We start from the raw sequence: 24,061 nt of genomic DNA, 5'->3' as shown, positions 1-24,061 counted from the left end.
GCATCGCTTCCATTTCCTGCGGCTCCCCGGCGGGGCGCCCAGGGCCGCGCTGCTCCGCAGGGGCACCGCGCGCTGTCAGCCGGGCGGCACTTCAACAGCCGGGCGGGGGGACGGGCGGGACGGGGCTGCCGGACGGCCGCGCTGCTCGCTTTCTCCCTGCCTTTTGCTTTTTTTTTTTTTAATTATTATTTTGCCTTTTTTTTTTTTAATTTTTCTCATTTTTTATTTTTCATTATTTTTTTCTTTTTTTTCCCTTTTTCATTTTTTTTCCTTTTTTCATTTTTCCTTTTTATTTTCCCTTTTTTCCTTTTGTATATTTTCTTTTTTCCTTTTTTTTACATTTTCGTTTTTTTATTTTTTTTTCCTTTTTTTGATTTTTTTTTTTCCTCATTCCCCCCCCCCCCCCATTTCTAAACGCCCCCCCCCTCCCCCTCAGAAACCTCTCCCCACCCTCACAAGGCCAGCCATCCCCCCCTCTCCCCAGTACCGGGGTGTGGGGGGGGTGTTGCCCGCAGCCCGGCCCCGTTCCGCAACGCCCCCCTCCCTTTTTCCTTCCTCCTCCTCCCGCAGCCTCGCCGCAGCCGCCGCCCGTTCTCCCCCCCCCCCCCCGGCTCCGTACCTGTAGGAGCGCTCCCCCCGCACCGTGTGCTTCCTGAAGGGGATGATGGTGCCGTTGTCCTGGATGATGTCGTTGTTGTTCTCGCCATTTGGGGACAGGGCTTGTGTCGGTCCGGGCATTGGCGCTCCCGCGGCTCCGCGCCTCCTCCCCGCCCCGCGCTGCGGCTCTGCCTGCGGAAGGTGCTGGCGGCCCCCGCCTGCCGCCCGCCCGCCCGGACCCGCCCCGCCGCCCGCGTCAGCGCCGCACGTGACCGCCCGCCGCCATGGCAACCGCCCGACTCCGCGCCCCCCCCCCCCCCGGGGTGTGTGTGTGTGTATGGGGGGGGCGGCCATAACGCCTCCCTCGCGCCGCCCTGCGTGCTGCCAGGCTTCTCGCAGGGCGGCTGCTGGGTGGAAACGATGGGTGCCTCCCAAATACTGCCTGGGGAAGGGCTACGGCCCCCAGGCCTGCTGGCACCCGGCTCTCCCAGCACCGCCACTCGTCTCTTCCGCCCCTGCCACAAAAAGGGTTCCTCGCCCCGCCGGCGTGCTTCCCTCCCCAGGCGGTCACCATCTCCGCACGCTCCCTGGCCCGAAAGGCAGTGCCCTTCCTCGTCTGAAGCCAGCCACAAAGCCAGCCCAGTCACCTCCTCTGAAGCAAGGTCTGAGCCTCGTGGTGGTGAAGCCTCCCCACACATCACAGCCCGACGCGTTTGCCATGTTGTGGAAAAACAAACCAGCAAGCTGCTTACAAACTGTTTTCCCTAAACACCAAGAACAGCAAGAGCGACTACGGAAACCGTCTATAAACAGCTCGCCATGACCTCAAGGCTGTCAGATGTAAAAGGGCAACAAATATTTGGGCAGATATCCCATCCTCCCCCTTCAAAAAGAGCCCCCAAACCCAACCCTCTTTAAAAAGTAGTTTTAAAGCCATAGATCAAAAGAGCCCCCAAACCCAACCCTTTTTAAAAAAATAGTTGTAAAGCCATAGATCAAATGAAAGCAACATGAGTGTTTCTAGCATGTTCTCAGAAGCACATGCTGGTGTTCTATTAAAGCTCAAAAATATTTCCTCAAATGAGTTTGATCAGATATATACCTCAGGTTATTATTTTTTTCTGCATGAAAAAGGTAATTCTGCAAGATTTTAAGTCACCTTTACCTAGCCTTTCAGACTAAATAACACTTTGCTGAAAGCTGAGCTTTTGTGATTATCGTCATGACATAGATTTTAGATTCACGAAGGAACTGTAAGGTAAGTGCAACCTACACACAGACACCGACTGCCCAGCGCTTGGACTGCTGAGAAAGCACTTGGATTTAAATCAGATGTACACATTAACACACACGCACGGAGCAATCTCTAACAAAAGTTAAATTAGTCTGCCGATTTGCCACGGCCCTCTGAACACCGAGACAGGAGGCTTTGTTTATTGTTTCTGCCAGATTTTCCAAGATACTCAGAAAAGGAAAAAATTGCTTTCAGTACCCAACCTATGGACACTTGCAGATGACATACCTTATTGAAAAATGCTCCATTCATCTGGCAACAGTAAACCCAGCCGAGAAAGTTTCCTTTGAGCCTTTTTAAATATAAGCAACAAAATACATTCTACTAAAAGGGCCAACAAGCATCTTAGTAACACTCAGGAGCACGGAGAAGCCAGAAATGCTACATGGTGACAGAATGTAAAAATAATCTATAGCAGGTCTTTAGCTGCCAGACATAACCCTACCTGCTCTGCTAGGCAGCGAGCTGTAAAACACTCTGCTACCCTAACTTGTAAAAATATTTTTATTTCTCCACCAGTGGCAAAGAACAGAAGCTTCTTTATTGAAGCTTCCAAAACTGTTTAAAACATCGATTGGCAAAGCTACAGCAGAGAAGTGCAGGTGAGGACAGTGCTGCAGCCTCCCTTCAGGCCCCTTATTGCCTTTGCATTAGAATTAAGTGCAAAAAAACCTCCCAGCGCCTCGACATAATGCCTTACCTTTATCATGGCTGAGCCAGGCCCAGGCAGAAGCAGCTCGTTGCTGGTTTTTAGACAGCACATGCTGCTTCTGTTGATTTAGCACAGCCTGTGGGACACTGGGCGCAGTATGGATCTCATATGCATGGCACTCCCTCCGCTTACAACTCCATTTCAGGGCATCGTGTGGCCCATGAACACAGCCCTTATCTTCACGTGCAGGAAGCCACCACATCACCTTCCTGCTTTCAGCAGTCTGGGCGAAGATTTCTGAGATGTGGATCCAGCAGCACAGAATGAGAAACAGGAACCTGCCGCTATTATCAGGTGACTGCATCCCTGCTGACTGCACAGCTTTCGGATGCAGTGAGCATACAAACAGAAATGCAGCTCAAAGAGCAAAAGGTCAGAGTGATCATAAAAAAACAACACACATCTATGATAAGTTGAAAGTACTGAAACCTAGTAATCATGTGTTGCAAGCCAACTAGGCAAAACAAAAAGAGCCATAAAGTCAATTAATACACAGGGGTGATCACAAAAACTGATGCACTAGGTCTTCAAGCACCAAGAACCACAGCAGCAGCGGTAAGAAGGGACCTATGGAGGTCATCCAGCCCATCCTCCTCCTCGGAGAAGGATCACCACTACTACCATGAGCTCTAGCCAAGAGACTATCATTACCTACTACTACCATTAGTCTAGCCAAATCTTAAAGATCTCCAGGGATGGAGATGCCCTGCCCTCCCAGGGCAGCATGCTCCAGTGCCACATGAACCTGCTGTTTCTCATCTCCTACCTGACTTTGGCTGCAAGGAGATCCCACACTTCCCCTGGCGAGCACAGTGAGTCTTGGCTGGGCTACAGATTGGAAGAGGCACCACCCTACCCGAGCACATGCATTTCAGTACTTCCATTTCCACTGTGTTGAACCAGGAGGAGTGAGCACCAGTGAGCATGGCAACAGCCCTGAATGTCATTCTCCAAAACACTGGTTGCTTCTTCCTCCACAGAGCTTTTCTCTTTCCAGCCCCCTCTCGTTACTTGCTCAAGGTCTCTCACACTGCAGCAAAACAGCCGTGCAGCATAATTTATAACACCAGAAAGTGAAATCCCCTAAAAGCCCAAACAGCAGTGTTAGAAAGGCCTCAGGCATGCTCGAGCCAAACTTTTATACTAGCCAGCTGATGTGGAAATAAATTATGAGTATTTTAACGCTGATAAGAAGTGACCAATGCACAACCTCTGAAAACAGAAGTGATGGCCACACTAGAGACTTCTGCTAACATATTTGTCAGAAGATTAAAAAAACACCAAAGTCTTAGTGAGCTTTGTGACACAGCCAAAGTATAAATAAAATTAATGATGGCAGAAATTCCCCACTGCTTGGATAACTTGTTTCTGTGGTGGTGGAGTGGGGGGAGATCAAGAAGAATGCATTTAACCCTAGAATGGCCAATGAGCATCCCTCATCTGACAGATGTTCTTGTTCAAACTAGTAAATGAATCCTAGTGTGATATTCCTTGCACTGCCCTCTGAATATGCCTCAGCTACAGCTTCGACCTGTAGCAAACACCACTCGAGTATAATTATGGCCAACACGCTTCCCTTGTCAGAGGTGTTTCAAGAACACTTCTGCCACAAGCGCAGTTTTCCCAGTGTGAAAGAATGAGAAAACCTAACTTAAGGCGAACAGTCGGAAGGTAGCAGCACCTTTCAGAAAGCAGCATTCCTGATCAATGCAGCCTGCTTTTCTAATTCAACTGTCGTTTCCCATACTACTAAATGATCACAATGGAGATGAACAGAATTCTGCAAAAACAGATGTACACCCTGTAAAGCAAAGTTATTTTTAGCATTTAAGTGTGTATATTTATCAGAAATTATATTTATCAGAAGTTTGTGCAGAAACAGGTTCTCCCTGAAGGGGTTGAACTTGGCCAACCGCATTTGGATTTGAGAATCGAATAGAACAAAGCAGGAAAAAATTGGGAAGAGATGAAAAAGTTACTCTACAAAGCCTTGGACACGTCTTGCTTGTTCAAGGAAACCCTAGTTCACCAAGGTACGTAGACATGCTTTATTCCAGCACAAGTAGTTTCAGTAAAATGGATAAAGCCATAAGTGTACTGCAACAGAACGAGCTTAATATCTGACAGCATACACCCTGAATAAAAGTTTCATTTAGTAAACTAAAAAGAGAAGCCTTAGGAAACCCACATTTGCATGTTATCTAATGGAAGTACAAATGAGCCCTCTGCAACGGCACACCTGTTAGGGAGCACTGGCTTGCGCCAGCTTAAATTAGTGCGTGGTTCCAACCTGTAATGATAACATATTACACAAACCTCCGTAGGGGAATTAGCAACAGCAATGCAACTAACACAAGGAACGCATATCAGATGTGATGTGGTGTACGATATGTTTCAAGCTAACCTGGGCTGTGCTGAAGAGCTTACGTTTCCTGTTTCACTGACATATCATCTGTCAGCCTTGCTGATTAGCCCAAAGGAAAGCTCCCACTGTGATGTAAAATCACTTAAAACTAAAATTCAAAACCAGAACTTCATAGGCTTTCTTTGTTTACTCAGCACTAAATCAAATCTCCCCCCTCCCATCCCGTTACTCCATTCTGTGCCGTACATTTCAGGGCGCAGTGCATTTAAATTCACCATACCGAACGGCAAATGATAATGATTTGGCAGGACAAAGAAACACTGCATGAATTTTATTAAAACAGCTACTTATCACTCTAGACATCCTGTTGATAAAGAATGAGCTTCCCACCCTTGGGGATTATACTGTTGCCACTTTAAGCAAAGTCTTGATTATTTGCCTTCCCTGGAGAGAAGCACAGAAAGAGAAAGACAGGGCTGTCCCAATTACACAATGTGCATGGACCACATCCCTATGAGGTAATTCAAGCCTATTTTTAAATATATGGACATATTTATATTTCAGAGGTCGCATTTCATATTTTAAAAAGAGTTCTGTGCCTGGGAGGAACAGAGAAAGAAAAGTTCAAGTCTTTGTCAGCTAAGCATTCCTGAAAATTTAGCCATAAGCTGCAAATCCAATCTGGCCATTAGTGTATGAATTCCTCGCTAAAGAGAGTGGTCTTGAAGAGTCACAGCCTGTGGGCATTTTTCTTTAAAAAGGCAGCAGCTACCATTTGTAGTTACCGTAGAAATCAAATAGAAATCAGAGGATTATTTCAAGATCCAGACACTGTCTACACAACCAGATTTTTTTTTTCCTGGTTCACAGAAAAATTCAGAAGCCCTTGAACAGAACAGATATTTTAAATCAAGTTACATACTTCAATATTCAAATTGTTAGATAAATAGATTTATAGGACAAATACATTTAATGGGCACTTGCAGAAATCAGCACTTTCAGGGTTTAGTTAAATCTGGTTGCTTTAAAGAAAAACTCCTATTTAGAAAAGAAACTCTCCAATATACATCAAAGGTTTCTGTACTTAAAACATAAGCGGTTCACACAGAATACGTGAAACTTTTTTATCCAACACTTCCTACTTAACAAAAAGCACCAGTGGCAGCAGGAAACACTCAGTGAAGGAAGGATGGTTCCAAAGAGGAGAAATTTCTACTTCCATTTAATCCAGACCAAGCCAATATTTTGAATTCTTCAGTCAATGTTACGTGTGTACTGGGACACCACAAGGTTTCAGGCACATCCTGGGGAGCTGCTTTCATCCAAAAACCTATAAACGGCAGCTGTGATCAATAAATGCTCCAAGTAACGACTCCTCTGTCTCACTTTGCCTTTAATACTGATTGAAAGCAATCGAGAGAGGAGGCTGACTCATATCTCATGCATGCACATTTACATGGAAGTATTTGGCTGGAGCTGTTCTAGGTTTACAGTAGCCAGTCTCATTTACAGGGAGCTGTTAACTAGTTTTCTCAGCTTGTTTTGACAGAGTTCAGATGTTAAGACTATTAAGCATGAAGATCTAAACCAAGAGCATTCAAACCGTTCAGGTAATCTGGATTCCTAGACTTTTCCAGAGAATGACAAACCCTTAATTAAACGAACACAGGATTAGTGTTCCAGTAGAGAGGGATTTTTACATTTCCATGCAGTATGGCTTATTAATAAATCACATGGCCAGAGCTTCAGACATCCGTATCCTAAAAAAAACAATGAACCAAATTATAAATGATTAAACAGTGGAAGATTTTTCATATATGAGACAGTAGAAGAGAAACCTAGCATTTATTTACGTATTTTCAACTGTTGAGGAATCTCTGGCTTTCTTGGAGCTAGAGAGAGGTTAGAAAAATGAAGGATGACATTACAAACAACATAAAAGAGTGGATCATCTACCTCTGATGTTCCTCCTTATGTTCTACACATAAAATAACAAATATAACAAAAAATACAAATAACAAAAAATGTGCTTTGAAGGCACTTCAGTCTAATGGTATGTTTCAAAAAAGCAATGTTGGGACATAGGGGAGGGCAAATGCTTCGCAATATCATCTGCCAAGGGTGCAGGTTTCTAAAGTGAAAGCCTGATATGGCTGTAATCCCACACTACAGTGATACCGTATTAGTAGGTGATGATCTTGAATACTTCTTGCTATATTACCCCACTGAAAACTTGACTTGGCTTTGATATTATATACCAGGAATTCAAGAATAGTTAATAACAACTCTTGGGATTGGCGATTCTCTGTTCATATTGTACAACAAGCATTTTGAAGCTGACAGCTATTTGATTGGTGCACGTTATCCAAGTCACTTAGTGCCCCACATGACTATCCAGTACCTGTATACAGCATAAGGAAAAGTTTAAGTGCTTCGCCATGATTATTGGCCAAGACCTATCCTGCTTACAGTGTTGCCTTTTCCAGTATCAGCATTACAGGTATCGAACATGTGAAGCTTGCACAGGGATTATAGCCCATCACAAGGAACATTACACTTGCCAACAATTATCAAGCTGTCCAAGACACTCACCACTGCTAAAGAGGAAAAGAGAAGGCTGGCACAAGAAAGCAATGACTCCAGCAGATGGTCGATTAAGTTTTTGGATACCTATTACTGAATCAAAAATGCCTCAACCAGCCAACAGAAAGGGCCTGACCATTACAAACCAAAATTTGGAGGGGTTGCTTTGCCCCAGGAAATTGTTAATTAGGTGCCTGTCCTCCCACACCCAGCGAAAAGCCAACATAAACATTATTACATACCCTAGCTAATGGGAAAGAAATACAGAGCGTATTCATGCCTGACTCAAATCAAAATCGTACTGCCAAGTCATTCAGTAGTATGTGAATATTCAGCGACTGCAGAACCCAAGAATTCAGTGCCTTACTGCAAAATACTCCACAAGAAGTTTCCTCGTGCTCCTACAGCATGCTACAAACTGTTCTCTTACAAAGCGAATGTGTATCAAGTGCCATCAAATTAGTGAATGCCAAGAAATTACACAAAAGGGGCTGTGTTTTTTGTGTTGTTTGTTTTTGCATTCTGCCCTTCCCTCCTCTTGGTAATTGCTTTTTATCTGGGACATTGATAGAAACCAGCTTTTGTATGATGCTGTCAGCTTTCCTCATTTTACAAGCACAGAAACAGGCCCTGCTCTTAGAACCAGATTGCTGTCATTCATCTGCACAAACTTCCCCTGCCTCACCCTCATTGCCAGGTGTTGGGTCCCAACCCCTCGTCAGGGTTTGCTTTCCGATCCATGCATCCTTTTAGCTCTGTTTGTGTTTTCTAACCAGCTCTGCAGGTAAGCAAACCCATCCCTTCTCTCCATTGCTACAGCTAGATGCGTGGCTCCTCCTTTCATCTTGAGATTTCTTCCACATCTGGGGTTTGCCCATTGTTCCTTCCCCCATTCTTTTCCGCCCTTCCTTTGTCAAGCATCACCCTTTGTAGTGCTCCAGCAATTTCCACTTTCCTCCATCAACCACCTGCAGCGAACCTGGGTCACACTGGTTTCCTTCCCCCAGACAAAGTCCCCAGCATGCCTATTGTCCAGCTAACACATTGTCATTAGCTAATTATGCCTCCTCTCCTCCACGGGCTGAGAGGAATGTGCTGCACCACTTGCCTGCTAAGGTGCATGCACATTGACACGCAGCCACCCCAAGAGGCAACACCTGTATTTATGGCTGCATCACCTCCAGAGCTCGCACGCTGCAGGTGACACATCTCCTGTTAACACACCCCACAGCTGGAAACCCCGAGGGCACCCCGGCACCTCTCAAACGCCAGGTTGCAAGGGTTTATTTGCAGTCACTAGCCCACAGAGAACTCTAGGAGTGCTGTTTCTTCAGGAGCAAGAAGCTCTTCCATGTATAATTTTACAATTACCTTACGAGTCCATTGTGTAAGCTTAAACAAGTTTTAGCTTCCTCACTTATTGATGGAAGACACTTTTTCCAATGGTAGCAGTCAATGTTCATTATCACCTTAGTGTTTACTCCATCTTTATCTTCAAATGAAGAGAAAAATATATATTTTTTTTTTACAGATTCTTTTAAACATAAAGTTACACTTATGTTAGTGCTCTGAACAAAAACAAAACAAAAATATCCAGAGGTTTGAAAACTGTGTCAGGAAACTTATCTCACTGACAGACATTTCCTAAGAGGACTTTTGGAACTTGGCATATCAGAGCAAGTTTCCATGAATACTTTGAGCCCTTTATTAGCCTAACGCTGCAAGTGCTTTATTTAGCTACCAGCATACTACAAGCACTTTCTGGAATTCTGAAATTCAGAATTAGAAAAAAAAATGCCCTTGCCTGGTTGTTAAGAGGTAAAGCTAGATGGAAGAAAGCTACTGTCAGCCTGCTTTAGTAGAAGGTGCATCTGTTCACAGAAACACACACAAATACTGAGGTCTGGGGGGCAGAAATAATGCTTGTGAGCTTGTGCCACAGTGAATTTTCTTTTATAAAATCAAATTAATGATTTTTTTTAGAAAGATACCTAGCAATTAACAGTACAACAAACAGTGATATGTATTAGTGGATCAAATGTGAAACCTGTTGAAGTACTGCTGAGACATTTTATTTGAATGTAGGGGACAGATGAAATACAAAACAAAGCTCAGGTCCCTGCTCTAAAATAGAGGGTGTGCCATTAAAAATGTACACATCTCCATTCCGAGCGCACAAGAGCATACAGAAAGTGCATGATCTTACGGAAAAGATAAACAGCTGGATTTACTTGCTTCCATTAACCAGTGACCCACTTGTCAAACATAAGCTTTAGATTTAAGAGTGATTACATGAAGCCTCTTACATTAGACAAGATAGATCCTGGTTATGAAATCAGATCAAGTCTGAAAATACTTGAATGCAGTCAATAGTGTTCTTCTATAAAGACACAAGGTGAGAGCCAATTATTCTTTTTAAAGCACGCAGTGTAATGTAACAGTATTTTCTCCAGTACTATTCACAGCGTGTTTATCCCACGCAGCCCGCTCAGGTCATTAGCGATGAGCCAAATCCGGACCCCTTGTAAGAGGATGAAGCCCTGATGGAAGCCAGCTCATAAACCTCAGTTTTGGGGGCATCACCAGTTTCCTTCTACTATGAATATTGATTCACAGAAAAATCAGACAGACACACCCCACACTAAAGGGGCACGGCGATGTTTACCCAGCCTATCTAATCTCTCAGAGCAGATTTTTAACAGAGGCTGCGGCTATGCGTGTTGGTGGCAGATCTCCAGCTGAGGCTTCTCCAGCGGCATCGGCTTTGCCCTCATGTAAGCTTCTGCCTCCACACACCTCCCTTCTGTGCCTGCTCCGTGCTGAAGCACAAAGAAAAGGCACATGAAGATACGGATGATCACAAAGTTTGGGCTTGAGTGTAAGCCCTGTGTTAATAGAAGAGGAAACGTAACAAGGACAACAAATTGCTAGGTCCTGAAAACCTCTAATTTTGCCACCTTGTGACACAACAGCAGAGCACACAACAATGGCTTGCCCACACTCTGTGCCCACACCTGTGGCTATCCAAGGCTCCAGGAAGGCTGAAGAAGCCGTAATTATAAGCAACATTTTTAACTTAAGGACAACTTCTAAAATTAAATGTGTTGCATCCACCTGACCTCGTGAGCATGCTGTGCATTGTCAGCAGCTCACGTGACTCCTCATGTAGGGTGATTTTCTGGAAGCCACAGATCATGGAGCAACTTAATGATGTAAGAGTCACAGCAGCCAGCAAGCCTAGGTTTCCATCCCTGGTGACTGCAAAGAAATATTGGAAAATGCTGACACTTGGATTAGGAAAACAGAACAACAAAAACAAATGAACCCCCCCCCCCAAAAAAATCAAAAAAAGGAAAAGCCACTACCATTAAAAAAGCAGAAAACAAAACAACCCAATCAAAAACCAAAAGCAAACAAAAACCCCACTACCAAATACCCTCTTCAAAATAAGTGCAATATCCAAATTAGCCCTTCCAAGCCTTTCTTCGGGCTCTTAGCAGGCATGGTGCTGTTCTAGGAGCCTGTCCAGAGGTGATCTGCTTTCCCCTGGATTTTCAGCACCTGATCTTGCTCACAGCCAGTTTTGCAAAGAGACTCTAGCAAGACACTGAGGCCACTGGAAGTAGATCCTCTGTTACCCTAACCGATCCTGTCTGTCAGCAGATGCAACATGACTGCACAGAGCCAGTGTGGGCTCTGCTCACATTGCAAGATTATATTTATGAAATCCGTGAACTGCTCTGAAAAATTAAAGTGTTTTACAGCATCTTGTATGCAATACAAATACTTTAACATATGACAATTTTTTTTAAATGTCCTCAGGGAAAAGAAAAGGATTTCTTTTTGCTGCTGGAGAAAGACTTAGATCATTGACTGAATCAATGGTCTTTAGTAAATCTGAATGAACCGTCACTGACAGGCAAAACACAGAAGGCAACAACAAAGTCAAGAAATAAGGGTATTATTCATATTTTTTCTTTAAATTGTATTTTGTCATGGCTTCAACAGCCATAACACAAAGTAGCTACATTTTGTAACCTCTGAACAGTCATATTGTGTATAAATTAAAAATAGCTTCTGTAACATTTTGAGCACAAAAGGTACTAGTAGCATGTAAACAGGGTATTATCCTCCTTACAGTGGAAAATGAGTTTTCTATTTATTAAAAACTCCAGCCACAAGTCTGTGCTTTTGTAACTGTGAATTTATGTCAGCGCTGTTGACAGCTTCTGCATTTGAAAGGATCTCATTATTAACTATTAACAAAACCACACTATCTTTTTGAAAAGCTAAGATACGTTCCTGATGAATCAGCCACTTTGCTGAGCTCCTGTGGGATAATTTTTGGTACTGGATGCTGAAAAAATAAATATCACCCCAAAGTTCATAATATTTTCAGACAATACCATAAATGGCTATTCCAGCTCACCAATTCCTAAGTTAAGAAGGGAACAAGGACGGGTGCATAGGAAGCCGTACACAAACATTCCATTGAAGTTAACTTTTCTCGTTAGGTTCAGAATTTAGGTCTCCAGTTTTCTCATCTTGGATCAAAACCAGACATAAAGCAGCTGTGTCCTACGCAGGACTGACTCCTGAACAGATGTCCTCCACTACATTTTGGGGGACCTGACGTTGTTTCCAAAGGATGAAAAGGCTTTCAAAGCAGTCTGCTCAGCCAGAAGTTCAAATATTTCATACTACTGAATTATTTTGGCTGAAGGTTCAAAGTAACCTTTAGGGAAGCCAGGTCGTCTTTGGTAGGAATTAAGGGGACCAATCTGGGGAAACAAGCAGTATTCCCACCGAGTGAGAAACAGAGCTCACTTATCTAGAAGCAGCATTTTATTCTGCACCAGTGCTGGTTGCTGGGAGGTATGGAGAATGAAGTGAGAGGAAATGCTTCTTCTTTATTCTTCCCAGTTTAAGCAACTCTATGCAGCTTTTGCATGAATGACCAGAGAATATTTGTTTCTGCACAGGGAAAGAACAAGAAAAGGTCACGCAGGCCTCTTGGTTCAGGTTTCCCCTGAACAAGTTGTGAATTAGTAGTTCAACATACACACACATACTCTGTGTGTATACATATATAAAAATATATAATGTGTATATATACATATAATTTGCTTTCTCTTCTCCTATCTCAAAATTTCTGAAACATAAGTTTATTCCTGACCTGATATTCCATCATAAACCAGCATTGCTTTCTAGTATTAGGGTGTATTGTAAATGTTTTAAGTCATAATACATCAAGCAAGGAGCTGTAACCGCCAAAAGCCCCCTTATTCACGTCTCACACAAGAGAGGTCCTAATGTGATAACTAAAATCCTTGGATACTCCAGCATTCATTCTTTGTGCTGATTTCCCTATAAGTTAACTCCAGGAATAAGTATGCTCATTTGCTAGGCTCAAACGCATTGAAACATGATCAGAAGGTTTCCCAAGTATGTTACATGGATTTACTTTTTGCAATTGTAATAGCTCAGCTAACTTTTTAGCAATATAATGAACCTCTGGTATTAAAAGGCTAATAGCTAGGCCTTTATTTTGACATGTAATAGGCCACAAGGACTAAGGGATTTGGAGAGGAAAGGCTACACAGTACACAGCAACCCACAGGGAATACGCTGGGAAGCTGCCTGTTGCTTCAAGGGTAGGGTTACCGATTCCAGGAAATCTGCATGCTTCAGATAAGTTCCTATTGAACAGGTAGGATGTTGTCTGCTCATGTAAGTGTCTATTTGGTGGCCATGTGCTATCTCAATGCCCACAACTTTCTTCAGATTTCCTGTTGTTTCAAAGTACTTGTGAGACTGCAGCGTAACCAAGTAAAGAAACTGTACTTAAGCAGTGTCACCTACCCTGTGCAGGAGTAGAAGCAATGGGGATGAGCACAGGGCATTGCCCTGCTGCACCTGTGACACCTTCATGGGAAGGAGTGTGTCCATGGTACAGTTTCCTAGCTCTTGGTATCGGATTCCTCCTGTACTTCATCCTAAGCTCCATTCTGTGATCCTTGATGCATAAGAGCCTTGTTCAGCTCCAGACTATGTACTGTTCTACTGAGGATTTCCAGGTGCACTTGAGACCTGCATATCTTCTAATTGCTCTGGAAACAACTCTTCTCTCGCACCCTGATGAATCTGAACTCTGAGGCTCTTGTTTTAACTCTCCCTTTTCCAGTGCCAGCCTCCTTAAGTGCATCTGTGCTAGTTAGCACAGGCAATTCTTATATTTCCCATAAAACTTACCCTGAATAATTTCTCATCTATCATGTATCTGGAGAAATTCTTCTGCAAACATATTTAAGTTTTTTCAGGGCATTAAATAACTTGGAGCAAATCCCTAGTTTCACTGTGAAACAAGTCTTTAAAATAGCTCAGACACAAAGCTCTTACTTTTAACTACAAAACATGAACAAAAGAACCACCACAAACTGAAACATATCCCAAGTCCAAAGCTAGAATTTACATGCTTGTAACAGCTTTTCAAGCATTAGCAGCAACAAGGCGGTATATTTCAAAATGAAAGTGCTTCATTACACAGCCCTAGGATCATTTCAGTGCTACGCATATTTTCAGCACTAGCTATGAATAAACCTCCCCACAGTGTATTGCATGTGTCTAAAGCTGCCAAGAGAAAAGGCGTGCACAGTACCCACCACAGCACGGTGAACAGTGCCAATGGCCAATCTATTCAAATAAGAGTTTTATTACTAGGGCATCCTATGCTCCATTTTGGCAACAGTTATGATTTCTTGTGTAGTAAGTAGCACAGATGCAGCACAATGAGAGAAAGGGAGCAAGTGACAGCAACTGGAGGGAGCATAGATCTGTTCCAGGAGCATCCTTTCAGAAGGCTTTCTAAACATTGCCACCTTGTGGGCCTTGCATCTCCTTGTTTCGTTGATCCCTTCACTCTTCACAGGTGACTCACTGCGAGGATTTCATAGATGCCAGGTTGGAGGCTGGACAGTTGAGGTTGCATCCCATCCAATCCGGGTGCTAATCTAAACTAAACTCACTTAGCTGGGAATTAAAAAACGGACAGCACCTTACAAATTGCATCTAACGTAAGTGACCAACCCCATACAGCAGCACTTTGTGTACTTTGTGTACTTCCACTTAACATTATGAAAGCATTTAGCACTTAGCATTATGAAAGCAGCACTAATAATGTACAGAAGTGCTAACACTTAAAAAACAAATGAAGACAAAAACATAACTTCCTTGAGGTTCCAGAACAAAAGGGGAGAGAGAAGTTAAATTCACCTGCAGTTTTCCCTTTTTCATTCCTTTCTGCCAGCAATTCCTTCTGACACCAGTTGAAAGAAATTATTTCCAAAATGTTTGTGGCACCTAATTTAGCTTTCATCATTTGCTGCATGAAGGAACAACTTTTAATGACTTTAATCTTTTAATTAAATTGTCAAAGACACTGCAAAGGAATATCACTTACTATTGATAAACTTATTTAGCTATTGCCTTAAAGACATCAGGCAAAAATTCTAGAGTACTTTATCAGTCAAAACCACTGTAACAAACACGTACAAAAGACATAACACTTACTTTGAGCATCCAAACACTTTCCCTTGTTGCTGGCTTGTACTATTCCTTGCAGCAATTTGGTACTGGAAAGAAAACATGAAAACACTTAGTTCAACAAGCAAATTGGAAAGAAAAAAGAGGAAAAAAAGAATCACTGAACGGTCTTTGCCTGTATTGGTTGGGCAGTGATGCAGTAGCTGTATTCTAAAAATGAAGCAAGAGGAGAGGTCCCTTATTACAATACCCTAATTCAGCTGTGCTCACAATAGTTCAGTGTCTAACACATCTGCACAACAATCAGATGTCCCTCTGATATAGTAGCAGATCTATGGGGTCCCTTGTGCTGGGCTACATTCAGAGTTTATTCATAATTGCTGGGCACATTGCTGTTTCTTCATCTGACATGGATCTTCTGAGCACAGGCAATCAGTTATGACTGTTGTGTCGTGCAACTGGGGCCTTGCTGCACTTGCCTGAACAGATTTTTCGGAGAAAAAACTACCATTGAGAGACATGAACTGATACCCAGGAAAACCTGTGTTTTTGCTAACAACACTAGAAACCATTGGCAATCCTTAGAATTTTCTTAGTTGGCAATGAAACCATGATGTTGCCACTTGCAGCAGCCACATTTAAGACCCATTCCTTTCTGTGTTCCTAGACGTGATTTCCTACAATTGCTGGATTTGTCCTCATATCCATTCTCTCAAGTGCTGCATTACAGGCTACAGAAATATAAGCAGGAGCAACGATATGTGGTTTTCAATTTGTGTTATGAATTACATACTAGGGTTACGTGGTGAGGTTTCTTAATTCACCTCCTCAGTCAGCAGGAAATCTCTTTCCTAGCAGGTAAATAATGGTTTACTCAGACCAAGGCCCTGAATATTGCTTGTTTTGCATTCATGGTCAACTAGTTGGGACAGCCCAGCAGGGAGGGGTATTCCAAAGGCATCCATCCCTGCAGAACAGCATGGAACTACATCAAACAGGATCCCAGTGGTGCTTAGATTGAATCAGGACTGAGGGATGCAAGAAGCCCCAGCAGGTGGATTTACATTCATCATAAACCCTATTTTGAGATGAGAAAAACATAAAGCAAGTCTCTCTCTAATACATTATCATCTGGGAAAGGTAAACAGACCTTTAAACACGGCTTGTCTAGAAAACTGGATCCCAGCTCCAGGAGCTGTGACTCATCCTGGCAGAGGACTTAAGAATCCTGTTAGCAGACTGGAAGGCTGAAGCTACCTTAAAGCCAAACCAGAAGGGGAATTAGCTATTAAACATGTTATTGTTTCATTTCTTTGAATCTCTCCAAGCCTCTTAAGCTTTGCTTTTCAATATACTCTTTTTTCCTCCATGTGTTTAATGTGGAAAGTGATTCCAGCACAGCTGACAAACCTCAGGCATCCTATTGGCATAGGAACAGCAAATCCAATGTGGTATGTTGGCTTCTAGTCAAGTAGACCCCCTGAACTGAAGCTGGGATTTAACAGCAGTGCTCCAATAACTTTTAAGGATAGGACACCACAAGACGATGTTTAGGAGAAGTGCTCTCACATGAGAAGGTGATGGCCAGAACTTCTAACAGGTGAAGTAGTGAAGAAACATGGTGATTCCCTTAAAAATGCAAGGGAAAATATGTTCATGGCACATTTTCTATGCTATATTTTCTGAACAGAGTGGTATTTACTGAAAACAGGTAACTATTTCATTGCCTTCAGCAAGTAGACCTGTTTGAGGATGTTTCGAGTAATGACACTGTGCTGAACTTCACTCATAAATAATGTAGCCTAAAAAAAGGGGAAAACTAAAAAAAGTAGGAGAAAATAAAAGTCCTCATAGTAGAGGTTCCTGAAGCCTGAAAACTGGTGATGAGCATATGCAGAGATTAAACCAAAGAGGTACATCTCAGCAACATCTCCTGACTTCTGCCTGCATGCAGGTGCTTACCTGAGCTACAGGAGTCGTGCGACAGCTATGGCCAGAAGAGATAATTGGCACTCATCTGCTGCCGTGTGTGGTAGCACTCCTAGGCCTCCACCTGCTCTGCAAGCCATGCCAACACCTCGACCTGTACTTCTGGCTTCAGATGCCAGAGCAGCATCCAGGCAAGGGAGTGGTAGGAAACATTGGCTCATTAGGGTGGAATTTAATTTAGGTGGACAAAGGAATGCAGTAGAGGTCCTAGTTATTGGGTGTGCGGAAGGTAACGATGGGGAGACGGAGTCCTCTTTGGAAGGGTGGAGGGATAAAGGTATGCAATGAAAACAAGGGGGGAAGGAAGGATGCCATAGGTTTCCCCCCAGTACACACGAGGCCACACAGCTGCAGACACTGGCATCATATCACTGCTATACATGAACCTGGTAGCACGATTCCACCCCTCAAAATTCCCCAAAAGACATAGGTCACACTAATTTTAAAGTAGGTCCCCATCTCTTCCCAACCAAGGCATCTAAAGAATGTATTCTTTCCATACTGGTAAATATAGGAAAAAGGCATGAGGTAAAAAGGGAGAAGATAAATATCTAAAGGATCTCAAAAAGTCACGAGTACAAACCCAGCCAAAGGGTGCCAGACTGGCTAGCCACTGGCTTCCAGGTAGGTATTCAGAAAGTCCTTCATGGGGTCCCTCATCTTGCCAGGTGTATGAGCAACCCTGTAGCCTATGTTTGCCTCTTTCTCAGATGCAGCTGAGTTCCACAACACACAATTCATGGTAGTGTGTGCTGGTGGTGGCCTTGGACAGACTCAGCAGACTCTTGCTGTTGCAAGTGTATTGGATCTCAGGACATTCAGTGGCTTCAACGGGACCACTGCTCTCCAGGGCTTATTTGCTCTCAGGAAGCTTTCACATGCTCACTCAGTGCATGTTTTTCCTCTGTGAACTTGTTTTCTGGTAGCTACATCCACAGACTTGGTCACCTATTGAACCTGTTCATACAAATTGGAGGTATTTGTATGACAAAATCCCTTGAAACGCTTTAAAACATTTAGTTCTCAATGGGTACAGACCAAAACACAAAACCAACCAAGCAAACAAGGAATAAGCAAGAGGGACTTGGGAAAACAGGCTAAAAACCAAGTTACTAAGCCAAAAATAAGCCAGTAAATCAAAGGTGAGCTGCAGAAAACGAGGTACAGCAGCTTCTAGATGCACACCACAGACTCATACTACGAGAAGTAGCAGCCATAGCTGTTAGTTGAAAGGACCAATGAGGAAAAGTTAGGACAGAATGTTTCTGAGGTGATTTAAGAAAAATGCCTTCTATTACATTTGACTATATATGTTCAAAACTTTGTCTCAGGGAGCTGTATTTCCCTTGTGGTGGCAGAGCCCTGTGTCTCAGTGGACTGGATGCTTTCTACCACCCTGCACAGATTTTTTTTTTCCTCCCCCTGCTGAGGGCTGGGAAAATGATGTTGCATGAAAACAACTTGCAATATAGGCTGACAGTCACCTATTATTGCCTCAGATATCTTCGGCATTTATAGAACAACTTCAAAACCAACTTATTTTTAGCAACTGAAAGAATTCAAGCAAACCCATTGTGGCTGCTATCCAGGCATTCACTGAGTGGAAAATAGCTTGACAAATTACAGAAATTCACAAACTTAGATTGTAAACCAGAAAAGTGTATAACACTATTTACATATATTTTCCTGTTCAAAACATGAACTGAAAGATTTTGATGCTTTCAGTGTCAAAGGAAAGAATTGCTGTGTTTTTTGACCTGTGCACGAATCACAAAAAAATCCACAAAGCAATCAAAATACAGCAAAGCAAGAGAAGACCCATACACCTAACAGCCGGGCAGATGTCTCAACTTACTGTTAAGTAGTAGCCCAACCCTACTTTGTCTCACTGTTCTTGGGTAAGTCCTGCACTTACCCATAGGTTCCCGACTCAGGACTGCACCCAGTCCATGTATGGAAGGCACAGACACAGATTCAAAGCAAATAAAGCAACACAGCTGAGTTCAGTGCCATTCACAACTCCAAACCCACGAGAAATGCCCTGCTTTGACTCGGAGCGCTTCACAAGGAAGGCAGTCACAGAAGACGCGAGATGCCGCTACCGAGCGCCCGACACAGCCTCCCACCTCTTTTGCCCTTGCCATTTCAAACAGGGCTTTGTTCCAGCGGTTCTGCTTCTCTGCCAGTGCTCTGATTTCAACTCACATATTGGCATGAAAAAGGTCTGGAGTCTTCTTATAGAACTCTGTTCCCTCCCTCTCATTTACAAAGCAACCAATCTCTTTTGCTCGTTAACATACAAAGTAAGCCCAAGAACATCCTGCTTAACAACTTCGTAGCAAGGAACATGTATCATTTCTCCAGAAGACTTTTTCCACCCTGCTCAGTAAGCCACTAAATTTACTCCCCACAGGGCAGTTAACCAGCTTCTCTCATTTCTGTTGTCTCCTTCTCCATCCCGGAAAATGGAGTTTCCAAGATGCAAGTGCCTTGGAGACAGGGCTGGCTCAAAGCTGCAGCCAGCTACAGCTGGACACCCGCCATCCTGCAGGCCCTACCTGCCCTCCTCCCACCAATGAACACCTTCCTCACCTTCCTGTCCAGTTACCTGGAGATGCAGCAATTATATTCCAACTAAAAAAGAATGTAACAGAGCTCACCCCATGTGATATCAGCTGAAGTTAGCCTGACACTTTTGGCAAACTATTTTTTTGGGGCATAACAAGCAATGCCAAACAAGTGCATCAAGCAGTAGGTGGCAGACTTCACAGGAAGAACTGATGAGGATGTGTATATCATTCTCTGTATTTAGCAGCAGGTTGCACTGTCATACTTAGCTCCATTTCAACCAAAAAAAAGTTTTTCCTCTTTGCACTTTGAGAAAACAGTCTCACTTCAATTATTTGAGACACTCTTTCGTTTAAACTTTAGTTCAGAGTCACTGATGTCTGCATTCCAACTTCCACCACACTAATTAAAAGTCTGTTTTTCTTGCATCGTCAGTGTCTACATCTGTTGGCTTCTACATCCAACGCAATCACCAGTTTTAGTAGGCACCTGTCTGATTTGCAGCATTGACTGCAGTTTACTATTGACACACTTCTGCATCTATTAACTCATTATGCATTTGAATTTATTTTGGTAGGCATTACACCACGTTTTACAGTGTACTTAGTTTAAGAATGACTAGAATTGATCAGTTTTCTGCATTATTTCATACACTAGAATCACTTAACATTTCTTTTGAATACTTCCCTCTTCATACACAAAGTTATGCTGTGGTGACGCATATGTTTTGCAGTGAGGCAAGAAAAGCCAGCACTGACTAAGGTTTCAGGTTACAAAGAATTTGGCAATAGTCTTGGCCTAAGGTATTTCAGCCCTAGGTGTTCACTCCTTATATCTCCGGGCTGTTCCTTAGTTTTGCTGGAACAGCTCTGAATCCAGTCACAACTCCCATGAATCACAACTCTGTGAAACAGACCAAGAAAGGGATCCCATTTCAGAGTTACCTTTTGCAGATTAAAAATAAAACTGTAAAAAATCTGAGGCAGTCTTTTATTTCAGTACACAGCAAGGCCCAACCAACAGTTGGTCAGCACAACTGGGAGGGCAGGAGCATGCTAACTGGTATTGATGATGAGAAAGGGGTACGGGGAACAACTCCACTGAACAGCCTCTAATATTAACCTTTAAAATATCTGCAGCATGAGCTCCTCTTCAGGTATGGCCTGGAGATTAGTGGGTACATAGAGCTTTTCCCTGTTCAATCTGGAAGGAGTAAGATGTTGAGGGGAGCTTGCAGCAGCTTGCAGCTTTGGTCCAGAATAGTAAGTTTCCAGTACATTTATCATTTCCCATATTCAACTTCAGGCTGCATTTTGTGGCTGAAATTTTATAGGCTAGTCAGCCTTATAAACAAAAAGAAGAACCAAGGAAAAAGCATTAAGTAATACATTCAAAGGTAATACATAAAATAAGAGTATCTGTGTTCTGAGCCAACACACAGTTTCTGAAATTCTTCTAGGACAGCAAAAACTGAAGGAACGAATGAGGAATCCTGATAGTATAATATGTTGAAATACCCAGGCTGGCATTCTTTGAAAACAAGCATGCTGAACAAGCGTGGTAGGAAGTATCTGAAGATGACTTTCATGGTATACAGGCACCCACAACAAACTGAGGGACTCACAGAATTTTGCGAGGCATCTAACACATACCAGCTTCAGAACCAGCAAAATATTTAGAAAAAGTTGATTTAAGACCTTTAAAAGGCATTTAAACCAAGGAACTAACTTACGTTTAGGCGTTACCCCTCAATGTAACACTAACACTTGTAGATATACTTGAGAAAAATGCATGTAGTTCAGTCAGGATTGTGGGCTGAATTTGGTACCTAAGATTAGATAGGCTGAATCCCTCTGTATTGTGAGATTAGTTTTTCAGATCTCTCTTTACAGTGAGTGAAGAAAAATAAGCATATTGGAGATTATTCAGCACAAATCAGATAGATATCTGCACAGAGGGGGATAAGGGCTCCTACCAATCCTCTGTTCCAAAGCAGCACCCTGCTGTTTGGTGCATCCAGCTGACAGACCAGTGACCTCTGTTAAGGTGAGGAATTCATTGTCTTTCCTCAAGAAAGAAAAATCATCTCCAAGACAAAGCATTTACTACCTGTGCCAATTTCAGCTCAGGAAAGAAGCACGTGTAGCCTGGAAAACACTTGGCCCTGGGAGGGAAGCAGTCCTGTTGGACAGCACAGGCTGGGTACCAGCCAGCTGGAGAGCCACTTCAGAGGAAAAAACAGAACAAAACTGGGGGTCTTGGTGGACAGCAAGTGGAAAGACTCAATAGTATGCCTTCACAGTAAAGAAGGCCAACCCCACATGGGGCTGGGTTTGCAGATCCAGTGATTTTTCCCCTGCAATCAGCGCTTGTGAAAGTGGCCTACCTGTGTCCTGGGGAGCCACAAACCACATCAGACAGGCACAGACATACTGGAGCCCAATCCAGTATACCCAGATGTTTAAGGGGCTGGAGCACATGATGCTGGGGGAGCTGGGGTTGTCCAGCCTGATGAAGAGAAGGCTCAGGGTGTGGGGCAATGTCCCATTGCAGCCCACATCCATCTAAGGGTAGGGAGCAGAACAGATAGGGCCAGGCCCCTCTCAAAGGTGCACATTGACAGTGCAAGACGCAACAGGCAAGTTTCAACATGGTAAGTCCTGATTACATGTTAGGAGAACTGTTTTTATCAAAGAATCATAGAACAGCTTGGGTTGGAAGAAACCTTAAAGATCACCTAGTTTCCAACCCCCTGCCACAGGCAGGGACACCACCCACTAGACCAGGTTGCCCAGGGCCCCATCCAGCCTGGCCTTGAACACCTCAAGATACCAGGTAGTATCATGACAGTGGTTAAATGTTGGGTCCACTGAACCTGTGAATTTTACTCTTTGACACATTCAGAGCTCATCAAGTCCCTGAACAACAAAACCCATTAGGATTAGGTCCAACAGGGTTTGGACCAGACAACTTCCAGAGGCCTCTTTAAACCTGTATCATCCTGTCTGTGTGAAAGCATCATAACTGCAGGCTGCTTGTTGCCTGCATGTCTCGCCCAGGAAACAGAGCCCTAGTTGGGGTACTGGACTGGCATCTTACAACTCAGTCCTTTAAAAAAAATCAGTATGTTTTCCTCTGCCTCAAGTTCCTACATAATAACAATAAAAAGGACTAACTCAAGGATGAAGGATGTAAAAACAGATTCCAGTATCTGTGGAGATGATTAAAACAAGATAAAGTCTTGTATCTTGATTTTTATTTCACCCCTTCAAAATCTAAATATGCAGTACATAAGTGTATTATTAATATCTAATGCATAACATATCTAAGAAAAATCTACACACAGATCTTTGCTCTTTATAGCCCTGGTGAAGCAGTTAAAGAATTCTTGGACTTCTTTCTCATGTGAGCAGAATGAATTACTTGCAGTCCATTGAGGATGTAAAAACCTGTGAAGGCTGTAAGGCCAGTTTGTGGAAATGTCCCTGTGAACCTCTGGTTAGATAATGTACTCACATGATAGATGAAGATACATTGAATGATGTAGCATCATCTCATTTGTACTACAGTTTACCACATATGCTCAGAGACAAACCAAAAGCCAAAAAATATGGGAGTGTTCTCACTCTCATTTTCACCTAGTAAATACCAACCAGCCAGTTTTGCCAGGTAGTATGTAAGAGCTACTTTTCCATATATCCACAGTAGGACTAGCATCCTTGAGTGCCTCTCTCTGCTCAAAGGACTGTGTTCACCTTTTACATTATTTAATCAGTGGAAAAAAGTGATCAGGTGGCCCCAATGATATAATCACAGCCAGGTGGCCCTGAAACTTTCACATGTTTTAAGCCTTCTCCAAGCTGTTCATGGGGAGATCCTCACCAGTGTCTGTTTGTTTGTTCCAGCCATCCGCATCTGCAAGGTGGAAGAATGGCACACTGTCACTTCACACACTACCACACATTTTAAATGAAAGCAGTCATCAACCGCTGTGTGTAGCACAGGTAACGTGATCTGAGCGTGCTGACAGGAACAGGTCCCTTGGGGGAGTAGGCAGAAAAACCACTTTGGTACCTAATTCATGTTTCAAAACAGCATGTGCTGAGCTGCTCAGTCCACCCAGGCGGCAGCAGCTCTGATCACTCTGAGAAGCAGAACTTCAATGACAAGTAGAGATGCCTGTGTTCTCAGTAAGACCTTTTACAAGTGTAGGCTTCTGATCCCATCAGCAAATGGGGGCAACCTTGCAACCTGCCTGTAAACTGGGAAAGCTAAAATGCATGGAAGTTTGAGGACACTTGCACTGTGATAGTGACCCCATCAAGTAATTAATATAGCAGAAATTCCAAAATGTTTGACACAGGAAGCACAGAGCAAAACAGTATTTTTGGATTTTGACTATTTATAGAGC

General features: G+C 43.1%; 1 protein-coding gene across 6 annotated transcripts in view; it reads right to left on the bottom strand.

Moving 5' to 3' along the window:
• Positions 1-24,061, bottom strand: part of MAPRE2 (microtubule associated protein RP/EB family member 2) — a gene marked incomplete at its 5' end in the record, with an annotated part of 100,264 nt that overhangs the window by 58,499 nt on the left and 17,704 nt on the right. For 3 of the 6 annotated variants that reach the window (XM_080578448.1, XM_080578444.1, XM_080578446.1), the window contains one exon: positions 15,121-15,182. Coding sequence is in view for 5 of the 6 variants with exons in the window: in XM_080578444.1 (XP_080434570.1) it covers positions 15,121-15,182 (62 nt within the window). Of the gene's footprint in view, positions 1-619; positions 835-15,120; positions 15,183-24,061 lie in introns of those variants that run through there. The other 3 variants (XM_080578445.1, XM_080578447.1, XM_080578449.1) reach the window with 2 other exon arrangements.

Source organism: Anser brachyrhynchus, assembly GCF_964034855.1.
Source record: "Anser brachyrhynchus genome assembly, chromosome: 2".
Taxonomy (NCBI): domain Eukaryota; kingdom Metazoa; phylum Chordata; class Aves; order Anseriformes; family Anatidae; genus Anser; species Anser brachyrhynchus.
Note: the sequence above shows the minus strand (reverse complement) of the source record. Positions and strands in the feature narration are given on the sequence as shown.